This window comes from Micromys minutus (assembly GCF_963924665.1).
Source record: "Micromys minutus genome assembly, chromosome: 2".
NCBI classification, from domain to species: domain Eukaryota; kingdom Metazoa; phylum Chordata; class Mammalia; order Rodentia; family Muridae; genus Micromys; species Micromys minutus.
The window spans coordinates 48,689,504-48,714,100 of NC_137971.1; the positions used below are offsets into that span (position 1 = coordinate 48,689,504).

Consider the following 24,597-nt stretch of genomic DNA (forward strand, 5'->3'; position numbering starts at 1 on the left):
CGGCGTCACACGCACCGCTACTTCCGCCATACGCTGGGACGCGCCTTCCGGCGTGGGGTCCACCTCCACTGGTTAAGTCCTCCGATCCACTGACCAGAGTTCCCGGAAGTGGACAGATTGCTAGCTTCCTGTGCTATAGGGAGAAATGGCGGTGGTCACCTTGATCCCGACGCTGGTGCGGGTGAGAGAGCAGAAGTTTTAGGGTTCGGGGCGGGCGGCAGTTAGGACTGTTTCGTTCTCTGTGCTGTGGAGACTGTAGAGAGCTCACCTGTCCCACAGAGCAGGGAAAGGTCCCTTCAAGGCGAGGCGCATATTGTCGCTGAACTTGCCGGTCATTTTCCATTAGTTGCTGAGCCCACAGTGTGTTCGAGAGAGAATACTGGGTACTATGTGTTTAAGTGACCAGTCACCATGCGAGACTCAGCGCTTATCTTATGTCCCAGGAACAGTTACCGAACGTCCCTTGAAAGCTTCCTTTCTAGCTACTTTTGTTGATTACCTACCCAGTCTCCCGTTTTTTAAAGCCGGTTTTAATTTGTTACTCAGGCTGGCCTCAAGCTCGAAATCCTCTTGTCTCATCCTGGTTTTAAATGTCTGCATGTTTGAGAATTTTCCGGTTTTATTCCAGTAGTGTTGAAAGCTAGTTGGTATGGTATATCTTAAACTTATCAAGGCATGTTTTGTGACAACGTGTGATCTCCTGGGCATATTCATCCGTACATTTGAGAGGAATGTATGATTTCTTGTGTGGGATGTCTGTATACCTCAGTTAGATATACTTAAATTAGTATTGCTCTGGTTGTCAAGTATTGATTCCCCCATCTGGATGTTCTATTCCTTATTAAAATGTGGCATTAAAATCTGTTTACCCCCGTTCAGTTCTGTCAGTGTCTCTTTCATATATTTAAGTGCTTTATTAGATTCACAGGTATTTATGATTATTATTTTTTCCTGTTGACTCCTTAATACTATATAATATTCTTTATCTCATATGACAGTTTGTTGTGCTAAGTGACTAACCCAGAGCCTTGCATGCTAGGCAATCTCATCTTTTCTTACCTTTTTTTTTTAATTTAAAAAACATGTACATATGTACTGTCTGTCTGTCCGTCCGTCTATATTCTGGAGATAGAACTCAGGTCCCTAGGCTTGGCAGCAAGCCCCTTTACCCTCCTGTATCAGTTCATAATCAGTAACTCTCCCTAGTGCCGATGTGATGCTATAGTTTCTTTGTAAACACCCTTAAGTTGTTCAGTGTTCCCTCCCTCCTTTCTTGCTTCCCTGTTTTTCAGGTACTATAGTCCTTCAGCTTCATATTAGTCCTCTCTAGCCTCTCAAGTGCTTGGATTACAGGTATGAGGCACCATGCCCAACTGGTTGCTTTGCTGTCTTATTCTTAGTGACTACTGGACTTCAGAGTATGCTGGCTGTACTAGTGTTGCAAATTGTTCAAAATAGAAACCAACCAGTCCTTTAGGCAATGCCAACCCCATGTTCCAGAACATTAATATACATTTGATTCTTCCTTGAGCCATGGGGAAGAGGCTCCTAAACAATACTAGATTTTATCTTGCTTTGTCTGCTATGGTCCTTTTGCACCAAAACTAAGCAGCTCTCATGGTCTCCATGGTCCCTAAGCATCTGGATTGTGCTGTGTCCTGTTGTTGCTCTGAGACAAGAGAGACAAAAACCAGCCCCGTAGGCCACCTCTGAGAAGCTGGAGCCTTAGATGGAAACTTCAGCTCTGTATCCCCAGGGAAAAGCTGGGAGGTGTGGGATTTTTGTTTTTGTGTTTTCATTCTGCAGTAAGGCAAGATGGGGACCATGGCAAGTGAATGACGTGGTACAAACCATCATCTTTGCTTGCTACAGCTTCAGAAAGGTGCTCTTTTTTATAGCACATAGATTCAGCCAAAGCAGAAGCTGTCTGGATGATGTTCCAGGAGTCTTACCTTTCCCTCTCAGGTTGAAGCCTAGTGCTGGGACATTCTCCCCATCATCTTGTTCTTTGGGGATTTGGGGGAAGACAGGACTGTGGCATGTACAGTCCACAGCTTTTCCTATTGGTTCCAGTGCAGCTGGTTTTGCACTAACCTGGGGAACAGCAACCTGTTTTCCAGACTTCTCATGAGGGAATGAATCTGTGAATTGTCAATGTCTCCATTTGCTTGTGCTTTCTAAAGCACTTACTGTTTGTAAAGTTACAAATACTTACACTCCTCCCTCATACTTTTCTTGTTCTAAGCCTAACTATGAGGTTAATTCTAACCCTAATGTCTTTATGCAGTTAAACAATATCACACTTGAATTTCTCATATGCTATGCTTTCTTGGAAGGGTTTGGTGGCAAGGAAGATGTGGATCTTCCTATTCTGTCATTTTGCTGACATTACCACCTTATTATAGTGTGTGTGTGTGTGTGTGTGTGTGTGTGTGTGTGTGTATGGGAGAGGGAAGGGAAGGGTGGGAGGTGCTTGCCTACCTTTATGTGTGGAGGCCAAACATCAGTGTCAGGTGTCTTCCTCTGTTTTCAGTACGAGTCTCAGGGATCCACCTGTGCTGGAGTTACATATGCATGATGTCATTCCCAGCCATGGGTTTATGTGGTTCTGGGGACTGAACTTAGGTCCTCATGCTTGCACAGTAAGCACTTCATCTACTGAGTCATCACCCAGTTCTTTTCATTGTATCTTAGAGCTTTTAACCTTAGGTTTAGAGTCTAAAACTGTCTTTTGCTACTTTTTGATCCTTCCCTCCTCACTTTTCTCTTCTTCCATACTTTCAACCCCGACATTAAATAGGAGAGATAAAAGGATAAAAAACAATAGATAGGGGAAGAGGGGTGATGTTAGACTACTCCTGCTGATTAGGGGCAAATATGCCACCAGAATATCTATCTCTTCTCCTTCTTCCTCATTTCTTCTTTGTGTGTTAACAAACCATGACCAATGACAATCAACCAACCAACCAACCAACCACACCTCTTGGGACCCTAACACTTAAATATTTTCTGAAGAGTCCCCAGAATTCCAAAGGTCACACAGTCACAAAAACTATCTGCAGCTGGCAAGATCACACTCATAGTAGAGTATGAGGCTAATCATAGTTAGCTGCTGTGGACAATCTGAAAAAGCCTAATATTTTACACCTGGGATTAAAACAAAAACATATTCTCATAATATTTATGTTTTTCAAAGAAACCAAAATTATCACCACATTTCCCCTTTGTTTTAAGCCATTAATTGTGCTTTGTGCTAAGTGTCTCAAGAAGTTATAAACAAGACATTTTCAATGAATTATTTTTACTAATGTAAAATTAGTAGCCACAGTTTTCAGGAGACCTCTCCTGTTCACTTCTTTTTAGGTTTTGATGCTATCCTCAGCTTTTCATTTCATGTGAAGACATAAGCAAGCCCATGTCCCTAACGCAAACTTTTGCAGGTCTCCTTTCTGATGTTAACACATCCTTATAGGATATAGACTGATTTAATTCTACAGTTTGTTTTTTTTTTTCTATAACTTGGTGACTCTCGGCTACCCTTTTCTGAAACGCTTTATAATTTTTGCTGCAGAGCCTTGAGGCAGGCCCCCAAACCTATTTCCTGATGGTAAGAAATTGCCTTGGATATCTCTCTTGGACCTACATTTATTGCTCCAATGGCAGCCCACGTCACATTGTCTGCATACCCTGGAAGCTTAGGCCTTATTTCTGGTTTATATTTAGAAAATCTATTGCTGTTAGAAATGACTTGTTCATTTTTCCTGTTCACAGCACACTTAATTTCTCACAGTTAATGCACCACACATTTTGAGATCTGAAACTTAGCTGCTTGGTCACAGTTTTTTTGTTTTTCCAAGTGGTCAAGTTTCCCACAGCTAAAACATGGGACACTGTGATATCAGAGACCTGTAGTGATTACTTGTCCTATGATACTAGCCTGGTACAGGTGAGAACTAATAGCAATCATATCCCTTATCCACTATTCCATGGGTGCTATGTGTGCCTTTACTGGTCTAATAACTTTTTACACTTCGTATTTGCATTTTTCATATGTTAAGGTTCCTATCAACACCCTGCTAGGTGAAGAACCACACTCAGGTTAAGAGCACTAGATGCTCTTCTAGCGATCCTAGATGCATCAGGGTTTGATACGACTTTATTTACAGCTGAGACTAATCTTTGAAGATTAATCTGAATTTCTTCACTGAAGAAAAATCTGTGAAGGCTTTTCCAGAGCCATATAAAGATTTATTTTATTTATGTGAGTACACTGTAGCTGTCTTCAGACACATCTCTCCAGTCTAGGATCTATTCTTGTATGTCTTTGACAATATTCATTCTCTATTGTTCTATTTCCCTGTTCTGTATTTGTGGTTTCTTCCCTCTGCCACGTTAATCATTGCAGTTTTAGACTGGCATCTAGTATAGCTATCACTAATCCCTTCCAGTCTTGGGGAATAATTCTATTTTGAGTAGCTCGATAATTTGGAATTTGTTTCACATAAGGCAAATGCTTCCCATATGAATTCATGGCCTCTTTAAAATGTGTTAGATCTTTTTATTTCTATAGGATGCTATCCTATGTTGTCATAACCTTGTTCACTCCATTAGCAGTCATATGCTGTAGGACTGGGAAGACTGATGGTGAAGTCACCCCTCCTCTAACTCCTCTGGTGGCACAGTTAGTTCAAGATTAACCCTTTCTTGAAACAGGCTGTTCCATTTTTTTCTCTGACTCTGCTGCCCTGCACAGCTTCCTCCCCTTGGCTACCCACCTGGCTTCTTGCCCTGTCCGGGGCTTTGGGAAAACTAAAGGTGCATTGCCAGGCAGGGCCTGGATCTGCCTTCCAGCACAGTTTATTTCCTTCTTTCTCCTGGGGAAACTTCTGCTCTCATGCTTAGTCACTGAGTCTGGGTCTTTCCTGGTGCTCCTCTGCCTCCCAAGAAGTAGAAACTTCTACTTCCAAGTTTTCCAGTTGCACAGCATTCTTCCAGGTTTGTTTTTTGTTTTTTGTTTTTTTGAAACAGAATATAGGAAAAAGAAAAATAACAACAAGAAAATCCCCTCTGAGAGCAAAGTGGGGAATATCCCACTTTGAAAGGAGCTGCAATAATTTTTTTGCTGGCATATTTAAAAGAAATATTTGTTCCTTTGTCCCCTGCCATTTTCTCTATGGCATTTGAAATCAAAGTTCCCATTCTCCCTAGCCTGTTGTTAGTACCACTTGTAGTCAAATTTTTGACTACTTTGTGGGCTCTTTTTTCCCCACCCTTCTCCATCCATTTCCTACTCTTTCAACCCCTAATGCTAGATGGGAGAGAAGAAAGGATAGAGGGGAAAGGGGGAGACAGTATTGCTAGGACTACTTCCTGCCAATTGGGGCATCTAGTTCCTTGGGGCAAGTTTGATCTTTGAAGTCAGATTATCTAATTTTTTCTTGTTTCTTCTTTGCACACAGACTACTTAACAAATAGCAACCAACCCTGCCTCTCAGGGTTCTAGCCTGTATATACCCTCTGAAAAGTCCCCAGAATTTGAAGCATCATACACTTGGAGAAATCATAGCTGCTGTAGACAATCTGAAGTAGCCCCATATCCCACTGGAATTAAAGTGAAAACATGTTTCCATAATATTTCTGTGTTTTTTCAAAGAAACAAAATTCTCACTACAGGGGTCTCTAAGGAAATGTAGGTATTCTCAGGATTTAACAGGTGAGTGGCTGGAATACAGCTGTGCTGTACAGTTTTAAAGGAATGCAAAAGGAGACTGTTTCAGTTGTGATAATTTCTGGAAAGACTGTTTACTGTTTTTTTGTCTAGAGGGAAGTATTGCCTAATTTAGGAACATGAGTCTGTGGTGTTTAGATGGCTATGTTCTTTTCTAAGCTTTAGATTCACTGGTTTTCGGTTCCTTGACTATAAAGGGAACAAAATCAGCAGGACTATCTAATGCATTTAGCACCTTATGTGTTGATTAAATAACATTAATAGTAATCATTGCCTTATAAAGATGTTTATGATTTGTTTGTTTCAGGTACTGTCAAAGCACAGTCTGCTGTCTCCTTTGCTTAGTGTGACATCATCCAGACGTTTCTACAGAGGTGACAGCCCAACAGATTCTCAAAAAGACATGATTGAAATCCCTTTGCCTCCGTGGCAGGAGAGAACTGATGAATCTATAGAAACCAAAAGAGCCCGCTTACTCTATGAGAGCAGAAAAAGGGGGATGCTGGAGAACTGCATTCTGCTTAGGTAGTAGGGAAGGAGGCTCTGGGTGTTACTTCTCTTTGACAAGGCAGTCTGGTCAAGCTCATTTTCCTTTTCCTTCCAGCCTCTTTGCTAAAGAGTATCTGCACAGCATGACAGAGAAGCAGCTGAACCTCTATGATCGCCTGATTAATGAGCCTAGCAATGACTGGGATATTTACCACTGGGCCACAGGTATTCTACACGATGAGCTGCGTCTTGGGACAATCGAATAACAAGCCTATTTGGGTCTAAAGCAGCAAGTGTTTTCTTCCCTTTATTTATTTAATTTAGGTTGTAAAAACAGAACAAAACAAAAACAAAAAACCTGGGACTTTCTCTGTTGCCCTGGCTGTTCTGGAAGTCTATGTAGACCAGGCTATTCCTGAAATCACAAAAATCTGCCTGCCTCTGCCTCCTGAGTGCTGGGTTTAAAGACCTGTGCCACTAAGTTTGGCCCTGTTTTCAGCCATTTTATTCATACAGTAGACACGAAACCCAAACACTTCAATTTTTTCCAGAATGTGCAAAATTTGTTAAATCAGTTGTTTCTTTTAAAATTTTTAAAAATTAACTTATTTATTTTGTATATGTGTTTAAGTGAGCATACATGTGCATGGGTATTGAGGACAAGACAACTTGGAGGGATTGGTTTTCTCCCACATGGGTCCCAGGGATTGAACCAAGGTCATCAGGCCTTGCAGCAAGTGCCTTTTCTGTCCTCAGTAAAGTTTTTGTGAGACAGATGAATACAGTACAACTTAGGTGGGAGGGGATGTGCAGTAAAGCTCAGGAAGTTCCCAGGATGGAAGGGAAGATTGAAGAGGTTGGAACAGGGTAAAATGCAGGAGGCTGCACCCTGCAGGTCAAGCCAGTTCAGTTGTCAAAGTAAAAACTGGGTTGTTTTGTCTTTTGAGACAGGATCTTACTCTGTAGCCCACACTGGCCTTGAATTCATAGAGATCTGCCTGCTTCTGCCCCTCACACCCAACCCCCAAAGTGTTTGGATGAATGCTAAGCACAAAAACAAACCTGTTTTGAGACAGTGACTCATGGTTTGGGTCAGACTGGTTTTGAACTCATAATTCTTTCATCCCAGCCTCCTCCGGGCTAGGTTTACAGAGTGTTGGAAATACAGACATGCGCTACCATCCCTAGCTAGGATAATCACTTTTTATTCTAAAAGTCAGCTTAATGAAAAGATGGAGGGCTCTTAGCCAAATTTTACCTTTATACCAGTGAGGGGCTCTTAAAGGGAAAGTTTAAGAAAGTAGGAACAGAAGTCTGCAAATAAATCAAGTGTTTTTTAATTGGAGCCTACAGGCATTATGAAGATTAGCTTTTTCAGGGTAACGCTCTCCAACTTCTGAGCTCTCTGTGATTTAAGCAGTTTCATGTTAGCATAATGTCCATCTTAAGTTGTGCATTAATGGACTGCCTACTCATAACTGCCTGTAACTCCAGCTTCAGGGCTCCAAAGCGTCTGGCCTTCTGTGGACCTGTACACTCACTCAAGTGCACTGACATATAGCCACAATTAAAGAGAAAGTAAATCTTTTCTTAAAACACAGGAGTCTAGATGCTTATTTGGTTCTTTGAAAACCCAGAAAATCTTAAATATTTACTCTCTGGCCCTGTGTAGAACAAGTTTAATGCTGGCTTTAGTGCAGGACATCTGAGATTGACCTTTATAGCTTATGTCAATACTTTGTTCTTTTGTATTGTTGAATATTATTCTAGTGTGTGCATTATACAGTTTATTCATTGGCCGGAAAAGGGATTTTAGGGTTTTCAGTTGTAGGCAGTCATGACTACAGCCTCTATAAACATTTGTGTACAGATTTTGTGAACATAGATTTCAGGTTTTCTTTGGATAAATACCCAGAAGAATCATCGGGTTCTTGAGTATGTTCACTTTCATGCCATATGGGCCAGACAGTAAATAGTTTTGGTACTTCAGGCCATGTGGTCTCATAACTCTAGAATTTCACCTGTAGCATGCAGTCAACCACAGATACTACTACAAATAACTGTGCCTGTACTTCAGTAGATATCACTCATGCACACTGGATTCATAGACTTCCCAGTCATGAAGCACTATTCTTTTGACTTTTCCCCCTCAACCATTTAAAGATCATTCTTGCTGGGCATGGTGGCACACACTCTTAATCTCAGTACTTGGGAAGCAGAGGCAGACTGATCTCTAAGTTTGAGGCCAGTCTGGTCTACATAGAGTTTTAGGCCAACTAAGGGCCACATAATGAGACCCTATCTCAAAATAAAAAATAAAGTTCAATTTTCACTTTTAAGCCATTATAAAAACAGACATCTGGCCATAATTTCTACTTTTTAAAAAATATTTATTTTTATTTTATGTGCATTGGTGGTTTGCTTGTATATATGTCTATATGAAGGTTTTAAAATTCCCTGGAACTGTAGTTGCAAACATTAGTGATCTGTCATATGGAGCTGAAAATTGAACCTGGCTCCTCTGGAAGAGCAACTAGTGTTCTTAAGTACCGAGCCATTTCTCTAGCCCCTAGTTTTCACTTATGTTGACTTGGAGTACCTACAGTGTGCTTCTATTTTTGTGATATTGACAAAACAACAGGGACAATAGATACCAGTGATTGCCACAGACAAGGTATGAGGGGACACATTGTCATGTCAACATGACAGCCCTGTTGGTGAGACTTCAGGAGTGTAGCATCTGACATTGCTAGGAGATAGAATCTTAACAGCAAAACTTCTTGGTCCTCTGGCTCTTGAAATCTTTCTGTCCCCTTTTCCACAATGATCCCTGAATCTTAGGTATAGGAGTTGTGTTACAGCTGTATTAGTTGGGACTGTGCTCCAGAACTGCATTTTAATCAGTTGTGTTTTCTGTAATGGTCTCTGTTGCAAAGAGAAATTTCCTTGGAGGGTGAGAACTATTCTTTCTGTAGTATAAGGATGGATATTTAGGATGTAGTTAGGGATTTTGCTTGATTAGCAAAGTGGCAGTATAGGTTCTTTTTACAAGATCTATGGTTTCACTACCCCTAAGTAGTTGGCTAGGTTTTTAGTACCAGGCATGGTTTCCCTCTAGCTGAGCAGCTCTTCAGTCCAGTTAGAGAACTGTTGGTTATTGCTAAGCTGTGCACGCCATTATTCCACCCTTACAGTTACCTTGCCATGTTGGTTGTTGTGGTTCACTGATGTCATAGATGACTAGGAGTGTTGATTGCCTCCACCTTGGGAAATTGAATGGTACCCTCTTCATTTCTTATATTTGATGAAATAACTCTCCAAATCATGTTTATTAATATAAGTTATTTGACTTTCTTTTTTTTTTAAGATCTATTTATTTATTATGTAGTATTCTACCTGCATATATGCCTGAGCACCAGAAGAAGGCACCAGACCTCATTACAGATGGTTGTGAGCCACCATGTGGTTGCTGGGATTTGAACTCAGGACCTCTGGAAGAGCAGACAGTGCTCTTAACCACCGAGCGATCTCTCCAGCCCGTTATTTGACTTTCAAATCCTGTACCAGGTTTATATCCCCAAATGAACACTATATAGTCTTGATTTGTTAACAGTTCAAGAATTTTGTCTCCCTGTATATTGGTATATAATATTCCACAAGTTGTCATTTGGTTTTGATCACACAGGTTGTGAAGTGCTCTTTTTTCTTCCATTTTCTGGACAAATATATGTAGAATTGATGTTATTTCTTCCATAACAATTTGCTAGTAATGTTATCTGGACTCTTGGATATTTTAAACTATGAAACTAGTATATTTTAGTAGATACTGAATGATTATAGATAATTCCTCTGGGGTAGGATTCAGTCATTTGTCTGTCAGAATATTTGTCATTTCATCTAGTTGTCAGGAATGTAGATAGGGTTTATTTGCAATGGATCCTTTCCTGGACCTCTGGTATGATTCAATTAGTGATGCCCCTTGCTGCCCCAGCCTGCCCTCTGGCTTCTACATGCATGCTGTGGCATTTGTATCCCTTCCCATTACTAAGAATAAATAATAAGTCAAGCACAGTGGTACACACCTCTAACCACAATACTTGGGAGGCAAGGTAGGTAGATCTCTGTGAGTTCCAGGCCAGCTTGGTCTACATGGGGAGTTCCTGAACAGCCAGAACTACATAGTGAGACTCTGCCTCTCCCTCCCCCCCCACCAAATAAATAGTTACACACACACACACACACACGTATAAATTATATCTGTTATTGATAATTTGTAATTTTTCTCCTTATTTTTTTTCCTTGCTCAGGATAGCCAGAAGTTGCCATATTTTTATTTTCTCTTGCAGAGGGCTTGTCATGTTACTTCCAGTTTTCAGTTCCAGTGCTTTCTCTTACGTTCTTTGTTTTTTAACCATAGTTGGCATTTCCTAGTTGTTGGAAGTAAGAGCTAAGCTCATCAGAAACCTTTTCCACCATAAACATTTGTCTAAGCCAATGGCTCTCAACCTTCCTAATGCTGTGACCCTTTAATTCAGTTCTTCATGTTGTGGTGACCCTGACCATAAAATTATTTAACTGCTACTTTATAACTGTAATTTTGCTACTATTATGAATTAATTGTAACATAAATATCTGATGTGACCTGCAAGTTGAAATCACTGCTTTAAGCACTATTTTAACTTCCTGTTACATATTTTTACATTTTCATTATGTTACATTATCATTACATTTTACATTTCAGATTATTTTATAATTTCCTTTATGACTCCATTCATCCCATGTTTAAGTATTTGGTAAATTGCTAGAATTTGTTTAAGTTTGCTTTTGGGCCTGAAGTACAAGTATGCTTGGTAAATATTCCCTGTAGATTTGAATGTGTGTCTTTTGTTCTTATAGGCAGAGCATTCTATAAGTGTTGGCTAGGACAAGGTGGTTGATAGTATTGTGTTCTTCATGGTTTTCATTTTTTGAGGGCCTGGTCTATCAGTTACTGAGAGAGGAACATTGGAATCCGCTATAATTGTGGAGTGTCTGAGATTTCAGTAATCCCCTTCCCTTCCCTTGACCTTCTCTTCAGATTTTCAAGGGTCAAGTGTTAGATGCAAACATGTCTGGGAAATTTTTGTATTATTTATTTACTATTTACTTTTGTGTGTGTTTGTGAAGGAGGAGGACCTGCATTCCACAGTGTACATGTGGAAGTCAGAGGACAAATTGTAGGAGTTGATTCTCTGCTTCCACCTTGTAGGTTTCATGGTTTAAAGGCAAGCATCATGATAACTAAGCCAGCTTTCTGGGCCTTCAGATTTCTTTTAATTCGTGTAGTTTTCTATTCAGATTGTTTTCCTCTTGCTTTGTAAAAAAATTACCAAGTTTACTAAACTTGGAGCCATATTAGTTTCTTGGGTCAGAGTTCTGTGGGTCAGAAGCTCTGCCCAGATCTCACATTCTGAAGTCAGTGAGTCCACTGTTCTGTGTTTCTGTCTGGAGACTTGGGGAAGAATCTAGTTCTAAGCTAATTGACATATTTTTCTGAAAATTTGTTTTCTTAATATTGGAGGGCTGACTTCCCTAATTGACCTGCCAGCAGTGAGTCTTTCTCAGCTTGTGAGGGTCTTGCTCCATAGCCCTCTCCACCTCAGGAGCAGCTGTCTCTCCTCACACTTCACATCTGTCTGACTTCCTCTTCCATTACCATGTAGAGTACTTATGTTATAAAATCAGACTGCTTTTGTCTTTATATCTAAATTGACGTGTTCTGTAGACAGAACACATGCTCTTTCATTTTACTCAATCTGTTAGTCTTTTTTATTAATGTGTGTAGATCTTTCATATTTACTGGATTCTCAATGTGTTTGAATTGAACTCTACCATTTTGTTTGTTTCTTCCATCTGTTCATTGTCTCTTTCTCCTCTGTTTGTTTGTATTGTGTGTGTGTGTGTGTGTGGGGGTGGGGGGTTAATGTTGCTCCTGGTTTATGTATGTCCTTATAGGTTTTTAATGACTGCTCATGGGTTCATAGTATATCATAGTAATTAATCAGAGGCTGCCTGCAGGACGCATGAGCAGCATGTATAATGTGAGGCCTGGACAACAGGGTGTGCCAACCCTGCCCTGCCCTGTCCTCAGCTCTTGTGCTGCGGCCATTCTTTTTACTTTAAGCTTGGAACTAATTTCTCCTGTTTTACTGTGGGCAGTAAAGGAGAAAAAATGAAAATGTATGCTCCTCTCTCATTAATTTTGGCCATTTCTGGAGATGGTTGTTTCTTTATATAAATCTCTGTTCCTATTCTACCATAATCCCTCTGCTGAGCTTCCCCTTTCTATTACTTGTAGCACAAATTGGCTGCTTTGAATTCTGTGCCTTGGATGTGAAGCTGAAGGCTCATGGGTTTGATTGTTTTCTAGCATTTGTGAATGTGTACTTCTTTTGCCAGGTTATCAGCATGTAATTCCAGTTCAGGGGGCTCTGGCATCCACTTGTAGGCTCTGTAGGCACCGGGCATTTAGGTGGCACACACACACACAAGTGAAGCATCACACACGTGAAATAAACAAACAAGTCCAAGATTAAAAAGCCATTTTAAAACTTGAAGAGATGCGATCATATTGTGCTGCCCAGGCTGACCTCAAACTCCCAAGCCTCCGTCAGCCTCGTGCCTCAGTGGTCAGAATTACAGACTCATACCACCATGCCCACTTTAGAAAAGGATTGTTTGGCTCATGTTTTGAGGAGCTCAGTCACGAGGGGATGGCTCCAGTACTTGTGCAATGGAGGTATGTAGGTGAAGCAGCACCTGATGCAGCAAGCTCATGGTGAGCAGGGTTCATTTCGTGGCCAGGAAGCATGTGTCAGGTTGGTGGGGTAGGAAGGGAAGGACTGGATCCTGTTGTTTCCTTTAAGAACATATCTCCAATGACTAGAAGACTTTTAGGTCCCTAAAATTTTTACTACCTCCCAGTAATACCGAGTTGCAGATACATGGGGGACATTGTCCTTTCAGGAACATTCCTCATCCTAACAATAGCAACATGTCTAGGTCTTTGTTTTGGTGTTTCTCCTGTTTGGGGTTCTCAAGATTTTCATGTCTTTGACTATTCTTGGAAGATTCTTCAGTCTCCTTCATGCTCTCGTTTCCTTTTGTGATTCTGATTGTACCTTGAACAACTTGTGTCCACAGTTCTTAGCATCTGTTCTCTGTGCTTTTCTCTTTGTAAATCATTTTGGGTCCTTTGTATTTGACAACATCTCTTGGCCTGCAGTTCACCGATTCTTGAATTGTGTCACAATGAACCCCTTGAAGTCATTTTGCATTGCTGCTGCTGTGATTTTATTTTTAGCATTTCTATATGACATTTAGACTTTCTAGCTCGTTGCTAGAATTCCTCATCTGTTCTTATATTTTGCCTGCTTTTTCCACTGGAGCTTTTTTTTTTTTCATAGCAGCCATATTTATAATAGCCAGAAACTGGAAACAACCCAGATGCCCCTCAACAGAGGAATGGATACAGAAATTGTGGTACATTTACACAATGGAATGCCAGTCAGCTATTAAAAACAATGACTTCATGAAATTCTTAGACACATGGATGGATCTAGAAAATAACCTGAGTGAGGTAACTCAGTCACAAAAATTCTACATGGTATGTACTCAATGATATTCCATCAGAGCATTGATATTAGTCATAATTACTTTCAGTTCTTACTGAGTTCTGATGAAAGTTATCCCTGAGTCTGTTTATTTTTTGCTTTCTTGTTGTAGTTTCCCTCCTTCTAGGTTTATTTTATTTTTCATCAGGTATCTGTATGTGCGTCTGGATGCCACATGTGGGTACAGTGTCAGTGGAGGCCAAAGGTGCTGATCAGGTGCTACCTGATCAGGTGCTGGAATCAAACAGTACATGCTCTTCACTGCTGAGCCAGCTCTCTAGGCCCTACATCAGAGAGACAGACAGACGGACAGTTGTGTGTGCATGCTGTGCAGTGTATATGTGGAGGTCTGAGTGTGAAGTTCTTTTTTACCTTAACATGAGTTTTGGGGGTGGAATTCAAACACAGCCAACAGCTGTGCCTAGGGGACTCGCCTGTCTTGGTGAAGGAGCAGGAGCACTGGGATTACATATGTGTGCTTCCATGCTCTATATGTGAGTTATGGGCATTCTAATGCAGGCCTTCATGCTTGCATGTCAAGTGCTTTACTTACTGGGACATTTCCTGAGCTAGCTTTTTGAGATGAGGTTTCTTTGAGTATCTATCCTAGGCTGGCTTCAAATTCTCTTCCTTTCTCTCTGTCCCTTCCTCCCTCTCTTTTCTTTTAAGACAGGATCTTACTGTGTAGCCCTGGATGTCCTGGAACTTACCGAGATCTGCCCACTTGTACCTCCAGAGTTCTGGGATTATAGGCAAGTTCTACTTGACCTAGATTTGTTTTTAAATTTTCGATTCTTCTGCCTCAGTTTTGCTAGTGCTGGGATTAATAGATATGTGCTAATACTCATGTAAAAAGCTCATACAGTGGAGTGTGTCTGTTTTTTTAATGTGTGTTTGTTGAGACAGGGTTTCATACTGCTCTGGATGGCCTGACATTCACTGTGTAGCTAGAGTGGCCTTGAGCTCACAGAGATCTACTTTTGTGCTAGAATTAGAGGCTCATACCACCAAACCAAGTGGTTCATATCTGTGATGCCAGCACTCTAATAGCAAATACTCTGGAAACTGGTAGGCCAACCAGCTTGAAACATCCAGCACAGAAACAAGGTGGGAAGGGAGACCTGTCCTCCAAAGCCATACTATAGCATGCATGTGCCTGCACACAAACACATACACACAAATACAGTTTGTAAAACAGTATTTATTTATATGAGTACACTGTAGCTGTCTTCAGACACACCAGAAAAGGGCATTGGATCCCATTACAGATGGTTGTGAGCCACCACGTGGTTGCTGGGAATTGAACTCAGGACCTCTGGAAGAGCAGTCAGTGCCCTTAACCTCTGAGACATCTCTCCAGCCCACAAATACAGTTTAAAAAAGTAAAATAGGGGCTGGGGAGATAGCTCCATTATTAAGAGCACTTACTATTCTTAGAGAAACCAGGTATAGTTTTAAGCACTCACCTGGTTGCTCACAAACAACTAATCCCAGTTACTGGAGAGCTGATGCTTTCTTTTGGTGCCAGTCATGCACATGTACACATATATACCTGCAGACAAACACACACAAATAAATACTAGGAAAAGAATTGTTATAAAGATTTATTTATTAATTCAACATATATGAGTACACTGTAGTGTCTTCAGACACACCAGAAGAGGGCATTACATCAGATCTCATTACAGATGGTTGTGAGTCACCATGTGGTTGCTGGGAATTGAACTCAGGACTCTGGAAGAGCAGCCAGTGCTCTAAACTGCTAAGCCATCTCTCCAGCCCCCCCAAAATTTTAAATCCTCTAAATCACAAAACACCCAGAACACTCACTGGGTGCTGGCATCACAAAATCTGTCTTAGTTCAAAGTGATCCTTTTTAGTATTTTATTTAGTCCTCTGGAGACTGTCACCTAAATTTTGTTGGTGGGAGGCTTTGCTTATAGTTGGCATCTTAGACAGTTATCTCTAGGGTGAATGAGAGGTTGAAGATGATGAACACTGCTGAACTCCTACCACTAGACAAGACTGGCATTCTTGCTTTTTGTCTTATAGCACTGTTGCCTGTCTACTAATGTCTCATTCCACGGATTTATGTTCATTCTTTGGGCCTCTCATTTCTTCCCAGAAATTCCCATTGGCTTAAGTTTACAGTAGTTAGTTTTTGTCCCTTGCAACCAAGGATCTCGAACTGATAAAGAGAAGAAGCAGAGCTTTTGTTTCAGAAAGTTTATAGCTTAGAATGGGAGGGCTAGAAATGGAGCCCTCAAAACATGAAAGAATAAAAGAGGAAACACTGCTGTAGTCTCCCTTTATTTGCAGGAAATTCATTCTAAAATCCTCAGTGGATTCCCAAAACTGGATGATACCAAGCCCATGTAGCCCATGCTTCACACACACACACACACACACACACACACACACACACACACACACACACACACACAGTGCCACTGTGCCTTTTTTGAATTACTACTATGCTTAGGGTCTGTTATTGAATTACTGCTATACTTTGGGTTTGTTATAGATTAAAAAGAATATGGTTATAGGCCTTTAATCCCAGCACTCAGAAGGCAGAGGCAAGCAAATCTCTGACTTCTAGGACAGCCAGGGTTGCACAGAGAAACTTTGTCTCAAAAACAAACAAAAGCAAAAAATATTGCTACTTAAACATAAGCTTGCAATATTTAAACGTTTAATATTCCCAAAGCAGAGGTGTCTGAGTGACTCATACACTGGTAGCATCCACAGTGTGCATACCTGGACAAGGATGACGCAGACCCAGGACAGAAACAGCAAGATGGCTTAAGACTTTATCAGCCTATGACAAATAGTTTAAATAAAACTCACTAATTATTTCTGGAACTTTGTCAAACTGTAGAGGACCCAAGGTGAATGATATTGTGGATGTAAAACCACAGATAAGGGGAAATTACTTAGTGTATACAGAAGACAACTGAGGCCAAACGCAAAGCTAAACAGGACAGCCAGGATTGCACAAGCCAAGGTCATCCGATTTGTTCCTTATGGACCAAATAGTAAATATTTTAGTCTTAAGGCCATATGAGCTCTGTTGTGATTCCTCAACTCTGCCATTGTAATACAAAGTAGCCTGGATCATAATGCCAGCCAATGAGAGCAGCTGTACTAACAAAGCTATTTACAAGTACAGGCCAGCACAGTCTGCCAGCCCTGGTATAGCCTAGAGCATTTGGAGGAAGAACAGAGATGGCCCATAATCTGTTTACCCATCTGTGGTTCTTGGCCATTACCAGAGTTTCAGCTTGCTTTTAGATTAAAAGAAAAAAGAAACTTTTCTTTAAAGAAATATTTTTATGTTGTACAAGTGTGCGTGCGTTCAGGTTTACTTGTGGGAAGTGGTTCTTTTCTACCACATGGATTCAGAGATTAAACTCAGGTTAACAGGCATGGTGGCAAGGGTCTATCCATTGAGCTGGCCCTTAAGGTTTACTTTTTGTTTTTATTGATATATGTGTTTTGTTTTTAGATATATTTTATTTGCGTTTTGAATGTTATCTCCTTTCCCGGATTCCCCTCCATTATCCCCTGTCCCATCACCCTTCCCCCTGCTTCTATCAGGGTGTTCACCCACCCCTCCCACCTCCCCACCCTGACATTCCCTATGCTGTAGCATCAAGCCTGGGCAGGACCAAGGGCTTCTCCTCCCATTGATGCCCAACAAGGCCATTGCATCTGCTACATGTGCAGCTGGAGCCATTGGTCTGTCCATGTGTGCTCTTTGGATAGTGGGTTAATCTCTGGGAGCTCTGGTTGGTTGGTATTGCATCCACCTCTGTATTTGTCAGTCTCTGGCAGAGCCTCTCAGGAGACAGCTATATCAGGCTCCTGCCAGCATATATTTCTTGGTATCAGCAATATTGTCTGGGTTTGGTGACTGAATATGGGCTGGATCCCCAGTGGGGCAGTCTCTTTCCTTCAGTTTCTGCTTCAAGCTTTGTCTCCAGTTTCCTCCTGAGAATATTTTTGTTCCCCCTTCTAAGGAGGACTGAAGCATCCACACTTTAGTCGACCTTCTTGAGCTTCATTTGGTCTGTGAATTGTATCTTGGGTATTCCTAGCTTTTGGGCTCATATCCACTTATCAGTAAGTTCATACTATAGGTGTATTTTTGTGATTGGGTTACCTCACTCAGGATGGTATTTTCTAGATCCATCCATTTGCAACAGAATTTCATGAACTCATTATTTTTAATACCTGAGTAGTACTCCATTGTGTAAATGTACCACATTTTTTGCATCCATTCCTTTGTTGAAGGACATCTGGGTTCTTTTCAGCTTCTGGCTATTATAAATAAAGCTGCTATGAACATAGTGGAACATGTGTCCTTGTTGTATGTTGGAGCATCTTTTGGGTATATGTCCAGGAGTGGTATAGCTGGGTCCTCAGGTAGTACTCTGTACAATTTTCTAAGGAACTACCAGACTGATTACCAGAGTGGTTGTAACAGCTTGCAATCCCACCAACAATGGAGGAGTGTTCCTCTTTCTCCATATCCTAGCCAGCATCTGCTGTCACCTGAGTTTTTGATCTTAGCCATTCTGACTGGTGTGAGGTGGAATCTCAGGGTTGTTTTGATTTGCATTTCCCTGATGACTAAGGATGATGAACATTTTTTTAGGTGCTTCTCAACCATTTGGTATTCCTCAGTTGAGAATTCTTTTTTTAGCTCTGTACCCCATTTTTTAATAGGGTTATTTGATACTCTGGAGTCTAACTTCTTGAGTTCTTTGTATATATTGGATATTAGCCCTCTAGCAGATGTAGGATTGGTAAAGATCTTTTCCCAAACTATTGGCTGCCACTTTGTCTTAATGACAGTGTCCCTTGCTTCACAGAAGCATTGCAATTTTATGAGGCCCCATTTGTCAATTCTTGATCTTAGAGCATAAGCCATTGGTGTTCTGTTCAGGAAATTTTTCCTAGTGCCAATGTGTTCAAGACTCTTCCCCACTTTTTCTTCTATTCGTTTGAGTGTATCTAGTTTTATGTATTGATCTTTGATTAATTTGGACTTGAGCTTTGTACAGAGAGATAAGTATGGATCGATTTGTATTCTTCTACATGATGACCTCTAGTTGGACCAGCACCATTTGTTGAAAATGCTGTGTATGATATATGTGTGTGGGTGCCTGTGGGTGGCCAGAAGAGGGCATTGGATCCCTAGGAATTGGAGGTAAAGGTAATTGTGAGTAGCCCATGTCGGTGCAAGGAAGAGACCTGGTCTCCTTCAAGAGCAACAGTGCTCATAACAGCTGAGACATCTCTCCAGCTTCAGTTTTGTTTTTTGTGATAGGGTTTTTAACTCTTGCCCAGAACTGAGGAATACTGGGCTAGCATGGAACACGCGCAGGCCCAGGCTGGCCTTGAACTTGCAGCAGTCTTTCTGCCTTAGCCTCATAAATGCTGAGACTCTATAGGCATGAGCACTGTATGCAGCTTCGTAGCCTCTCATCTTTCACATGAACCCTGACTATGCACAATTCTTTCTTCCCACCCTTCTGTTGCAGAAGCAAAACCAGCTCCAGAAATATTTGAAAACGAAGTCATGCAACTACTGAGAGAATTCACCAAAAACAAAAACAAAGAGCAGAGACTGCGTGCTCCAGATTTGGAATATCTCTTTGAAAAGCCTCATTAAGCTGGGTGCCACTGCCTGTCATGGTGGCCAGTATATAGATAGAAACTGCTTCTGGTACTGACCTTTGGCTTTCTGCTTCTCCTTAGACACTTGAACCTCTCCCAGACAGACATGTAATGTCTGATGTGTAAGATGATTCATTCTAACCTGTGCTTCTCTGTACAACACAGTTCAGATGCCCTTACCTGGCTGCTATGTGCTATGCTGCAGGTCCGCCACAAGAGGGCACTATAGGGAAGGATTCTGCTGCCTCAGCCCCAACAGTACAAGATACTGCTGCTGTAGGAAGAGCTGACCCCATCCTCCTTCACCCAGTGGCCCTGGGCTTTAGTAAGATAAAACTGCCCCTTCCAACCTGATAGTTCTGCCAAAGACCACCAAAGCAAGAATATTGTGGGCATATTGCTTAAGTCAATGTCTTCATCAAAGTTTCACAACATACACGCTTTAAACTGAATGAGTCAAATATTGAGGAATATCAAGAGAAGAGAATTGACAGTTCTCTCACTCTCACAATTATCTTCATTTTGTGTGTTTCTATGCTACCTATAGTCATGCAGATAATGGGGGTTTTACAAGCTTATAGTCATAAGTCCTCTGACTTTGTGGCATTGTGGCAAACTTTCCCTCTTATTCCAACAGCCTTTCAAAATTATTTTAGTTGACCAAATAATAGTGACATATAAGAAGTAATATATTAACTGTGTGTCATAGGTCATGCCTGTATTCCCAGCCCTTGGAGAACTGAGGTAGGAACATCACTAAGAATTTGAGGCCAGCCTGGACCACAGGTTAGAATGAAGTAGCTAGGAGGGCTGTGCATTCCTAAGGTATTCTTTCTGCGGGAGCTTTGCCTTCAGCTAAGAAGAGGCAGTTACTCTGGCTGGTATGTGAAAGTGTTGGATAGAGAAAACAGGCAAGAACTGAGAAGCTTGGGTGCGTAACTACAAGAGCTATTGGAAAACAGCAAAAAGTTCCTTGGCTAGAATGGGAAGAGGGGAATCAGCCTTCAGTTACCTCATAGCACTCCCACAGACAGATAGCATTGGGCCTGTTTATGGACAAGAGATTGCCTTGGAAGGAGTCAGTAATACATCCATGGTCAAAAAAATTAATTTGGGGCTAGAGAGATGGCTCAGAGGTTATGAGCATTGGCTCTGGTTCTTCCAGAGGACCCGGGTTCAATTCCTAGTACCCACAAAGCAGCTCACAACTGTCTATTCCAGTGTCAGAGGATCTGACACAGACATAGATGCAGGCAAAACAGCAATGAACATAAAAATATAAATCATAAAAAAGCAAATAAAAAGATAAAAGCTGGAATTTATTATTGTTTAATTTACATCCAAAGCTCATAAATTTTCTGCTAGACAAAACAGCTTCTCTGTTAACATTTAGTAGCAGCTTCACTTCTGGACCGTTGAAGGCAAGAATGACAGTCCTGAGACACAGCTCTGTACTACTCTATGATAGGTAGGAGTCCACCGGCGACTTTCCACAGCGAGGAGATTCTACCCACAATCACCCAAGGCCCCCATTGTGGCTCTGGTAAGAAGAAACGGTGTATCGTGATGGTTATGAGTTCAAGCCTTTGTTTTATTGCCTAGATGCTGGATAAATTTACTGGTCTAAGCTTTGGTTTCTAACTAAGGGTGATAGTCACTTAGGTCTCAAGATTGCTAAAAGCTATAATAGGTAACACTGGATGGCATCTAGTACCCAGGATAGCATAGGAAGACAGGAGCCTTTGTTCAAAGCCTCATGTTGAGACTTCTGTCTTCTAACAGATTGCCTATTGTCAACTGCACATTATACACACAGGGCAGTCTCATCTGAAAGTCAAGAGGCTGAGCCTATTAAAATAACCACAGAGTGCCTTACCAGAATGCAAAGTGGAAGGAAAAAAATCCTACCCTGGTGACAAGTCCTTTGATGGAAAAGTTTAGCACTCACTTAAGCAAGGAATAGGAATGAGACCTATGGAGTAAAAGCAGGAGCTTACAGAGATGCTAGCCCTTTGGGCTTCTGATGTCCTAGAGGCAGTGGGGGTGCTAAACGGGCAGGGTTTATATATAGAAACATCTGGACTATAAGGAGTGCACAGGAATTACGTAGCACCTTCCCCATTTATCCTGCACATGTTATACAACAAGCCCCAGAAGCCAAGTATGCACCTCAGTTCTGATCCCCTCTTACCCTCATTTCATCTTATTTCACATGGTGTTCAGCTAGCACCTGGGAATGGCATGCTTCTAAAGGAATTGTTTTCCTTCCAGGCTGCTGGCTTGTGTCATCTTTGAAAGTGAAGGATTTTGCTATCTTCAGCTGCTCAGTGTCAAGCCCAAGGGTGCTATGTAAACAGTTTTTTCTTTTATTAGACATTAAGTAAAACTAGGCCGGCCACAATGCATTTTCAAAAAAATTAATAAACATATTGCCAGGGCCAGCAGCTCCCCGGGACCCACGAGAAACAGCAGCTAGACTCATTGTTCTTGGTTTGACAAGTTGCTGCTCAGTGACCTCATTCAGAGCCTGTACTGGGCACATGACCATTTGACCTACCCTGTGAGTCCCCTTGTACAGGCTCCTCCAGACACATCAAACTAGGTCAAGGCTGCTTCCTTCCCTCGGTTCTTCACTTCATTGTTTTAAGTTGTACCTGGCTTCCCATGACAGCCGAGTGTCTCCTGTGGCTGCCATTGGAGAGGCACCTCTTACTGGCTTGGAGCACCATCTGGAGTTCATCCAGCCAGTTTTTTCAGCTCCAGACAAGGTAACAGTGGCTGGCATAACCCAGCTTACATTTTTGTGCATCAGTGGAGGAAGGAGCCTGCTGAAATAGTTGAGCTTCACATTTATCTTTCAATCCATCTTTCACTTAGAGGCTAGACAGGAAGGAGAGCTTTATAATAAGCCCAAAGCCAGGTGTGGTGGCACCTGTCTGTAAGCCTGGCATTCAGGAGACTGAGATAGATAGCTACAAGTTCAAGATTACATATGGGGCTACATAGTTAATACTATCCCATCTAGGGTTATGGAATAACATGCTGTCAAAAAATGAGGTGATGGATAACTGAAAAAGACACTAAATGCCAACGTTTGGCCTTCACATACATGTGTGCTTACCCATCCACACAGACAAAAACATGTACATGTACCAATGAGCACACAAATTCATATACAAAACTAAGCCAAGCAGCCTTATGTAGTAAGCAGGTCAGTGAAACTGGAGGCAGAAAGTGCCCCTGTTAGTACAGACCATCGTTTGTAAGATGCTGAACTTCAACTAGCCACTTTATGATCTGTTCAGATGCCAGCCAAGGCACCAGTGACACTTGAGTTCGTCTTCAAGCTCTCTGGGGATGAGCTGCCCATGTCAGCATCTTTCCTCCATCTAGTAAAGCAGTGAGTGGGATGGGTAGCTTCAGACAGAGGTACTCTGGTTTTGAGAAACAAATATCTAGTTATGTCTGGTAGTGTGGACCTGTCTTCCTTTCTACTCAACAGACTGAGGGAAGAGAAATGCTGGAGTCTGGGGGTCCTAGGCAACACAGTGAGAGCCTGTGTGAAAAGAACTTTTAAAAAGCAGTCCATCGATTGAAATGTAGATATCTAAGTTGTGAAAGAGCTATCAATCTTGAAGAGTGGAGATGTGCAGAGGAGAATTCTGACCCACCATGATGAGACATTAAAGCTGGGTCCTGGGCTGCACCTGAATTTAGAGTAAAATGTGAGCTAGGTACATCATTTTATGTAACTAGCCAGCACAGCATGTGATTCTTTGTTTTTGTTGCTAGTATTTATTTAAAGTGTGGTTTCACATAGCCAAGGCTGGCCTTCAGCTTTATATAACCTAAATCCCTGATCACCATGCCTTTACCTCCCACAGGTTGAGACTACTCGTGTGTGCTAACAAAGCCAGTATGATGGTTCAGCTGATAAACATACTTTCCACCAAGCCTTAGAACCTGACATCAATCTCTGGGAACCAAATGGTAGGAAGAGAGAATTGACTCCTCCAAGTTGTAAATATGCACACTATAGTACTCATAAAATACAAGGGTGTGCTACATACCTAGCTCGTTAGTATTTAATAAGGATATTCACCTATGAGGTTGGTGAGATGGCTCAGTGCTTACTACTCTTGTGTTTGGTTTCCAGCACCTGTGTTGGGCAGATCACGGCTTCCTGTGACTCAGTTCCACAGTAACCCAACCTCTGGCTTCTATGTGCATCTGCGTGCACACGTGCGCGTGCACACACACCCCACAATGACCCATAATTAAATGTAATAAAAATGTGGCTCAAGAAGGATGTCTCAGTGGTTAAGAGCAATTGCAGAGGTACTAAGTTCAGCTTCCAGTTCTCACCAGGCAGCTCCCAACCACCTGTAAGTGGCATCTGACTACCTCATCTGATGTTAGAGAGTACCTGCATAAGTGTGCATTTGAGCACACACAGGTCACAATATGTTTTTAGACCCAAAAAGTGTCTATTGTAGTACCCTGGAACACACGGGCAAGAGCAAAGTGTTCAGAGCAGATATTGGGGAGGGGGAGATAAGGGTATGGCTTAGTGGTTGAGCACTTGCCTAGTGTGCATGAAATCTTGGGTTCAGTTCCTAGTCCTATAACAAATCTATAAGGCTGAGAGCAGTTCTTTAGGAGCTCATGCTCAGAGTCCTAGAACTACCACTGATCAGTCAGGAGGCCCTGGCCACATCTCCAGCTTCTGTGGATGTGAACCTGAGCCTAACCTTGTGCAGAACTAAAGGAAGGAATGCATAGGAAGTGCTCACCATGGTACTTGGCATCCTAGTCACACAATGGTAGCCATAGTCAATGACTAAATCTGGTCATGTGCCAGATTGTGAAGGGTTTTGTGTGGATCTGCTCCTTTAATCCTTGTTTACCTTCCCTCCTGTTGGTAGGAAATAAGGGTTGGTAGGATGGCTTGCTTGCTCGGAGTCACAGGCAGGAAGTTATAAGACCAGGGTCTGAAAGGAAGCAATGGCCCCAGAGGTACCGTGTGCCACACTGCAGTGTGGCATA

At 41.7% G+C, this 24,597-nt stretch overlaps 1 protein-coding gene across 5 annotated transcripts; it reads left to right on the plus strand.

Moving 5' to 3' along the window:
- The first annotated feature begins 75 nt into the window (after window positions 1-75).
- Window positions 76-23,857, plus strand: SDHAF2 (succinate dehydrogenase complex assembly factor 2). Of its 5 annotated transcripts, XR_013974926.1 has the most exons (6): window positions 76-181; window positions 6,036-6,253; window positions 6,333-6,442; window positions 19,416-21,094; window positions 23,436-23,541; window positions 23,708-23,857. XR_013974926.1 is itself a non-coding variant. In XM_080911605.1 (5 exons), the coding sequence occupies exons 1-4, from the start codon at window positions 146-148 to the stop codon at window positions 14,619-14,621; spliced, it is 447 nt and encodes a 148-aa protein (XP_080767731.1). In that variant the 5' UTR covers window positions 76-145; the 3' UTR covers window positions 19,416-19,492. The 5 variants fall into 5 exon arrangements, 2 of the variants coding, with proteins under 2 accessions (XP_080767731.1, XP_080767730.1); XR_013974924.1 differs by having other exon boundaries at window positions 19,416-23,541; XR_013974925.1 differs by having other exon boundaries at window positions 23,436-23,857.
- The last annotated feature ends 740 nt before the right edge of the window (window positions 23,858-24,597 follow it).

What these genes read in the sequence shown, in the direction of transcription:
- SDHAF2 (XM_080911604.1), top strand. Translation starts at nt 146, where the DNA reads ATGGCGGTGGTCACCTTGATCCCGACGCTGGTGCGG. An exon ending in TGATCCCGACGCTGGTGCGG is followed by an intron (nt 182 to 6,035) that starts GTGAGAGAGCAG and finishes TGTTTGTTTCAG; the next exon opens with GTACTGTCAAAGCACAGTCT. An exon ending in TATTTACCACTGGGCCACAG is followed by an intron (nt 6,443 to 19,415) that starts GTATTCTACACG and finishes CTTCTGTTGCAG; the next exon opens with AAGCAAAACCAGCTCCAGAA.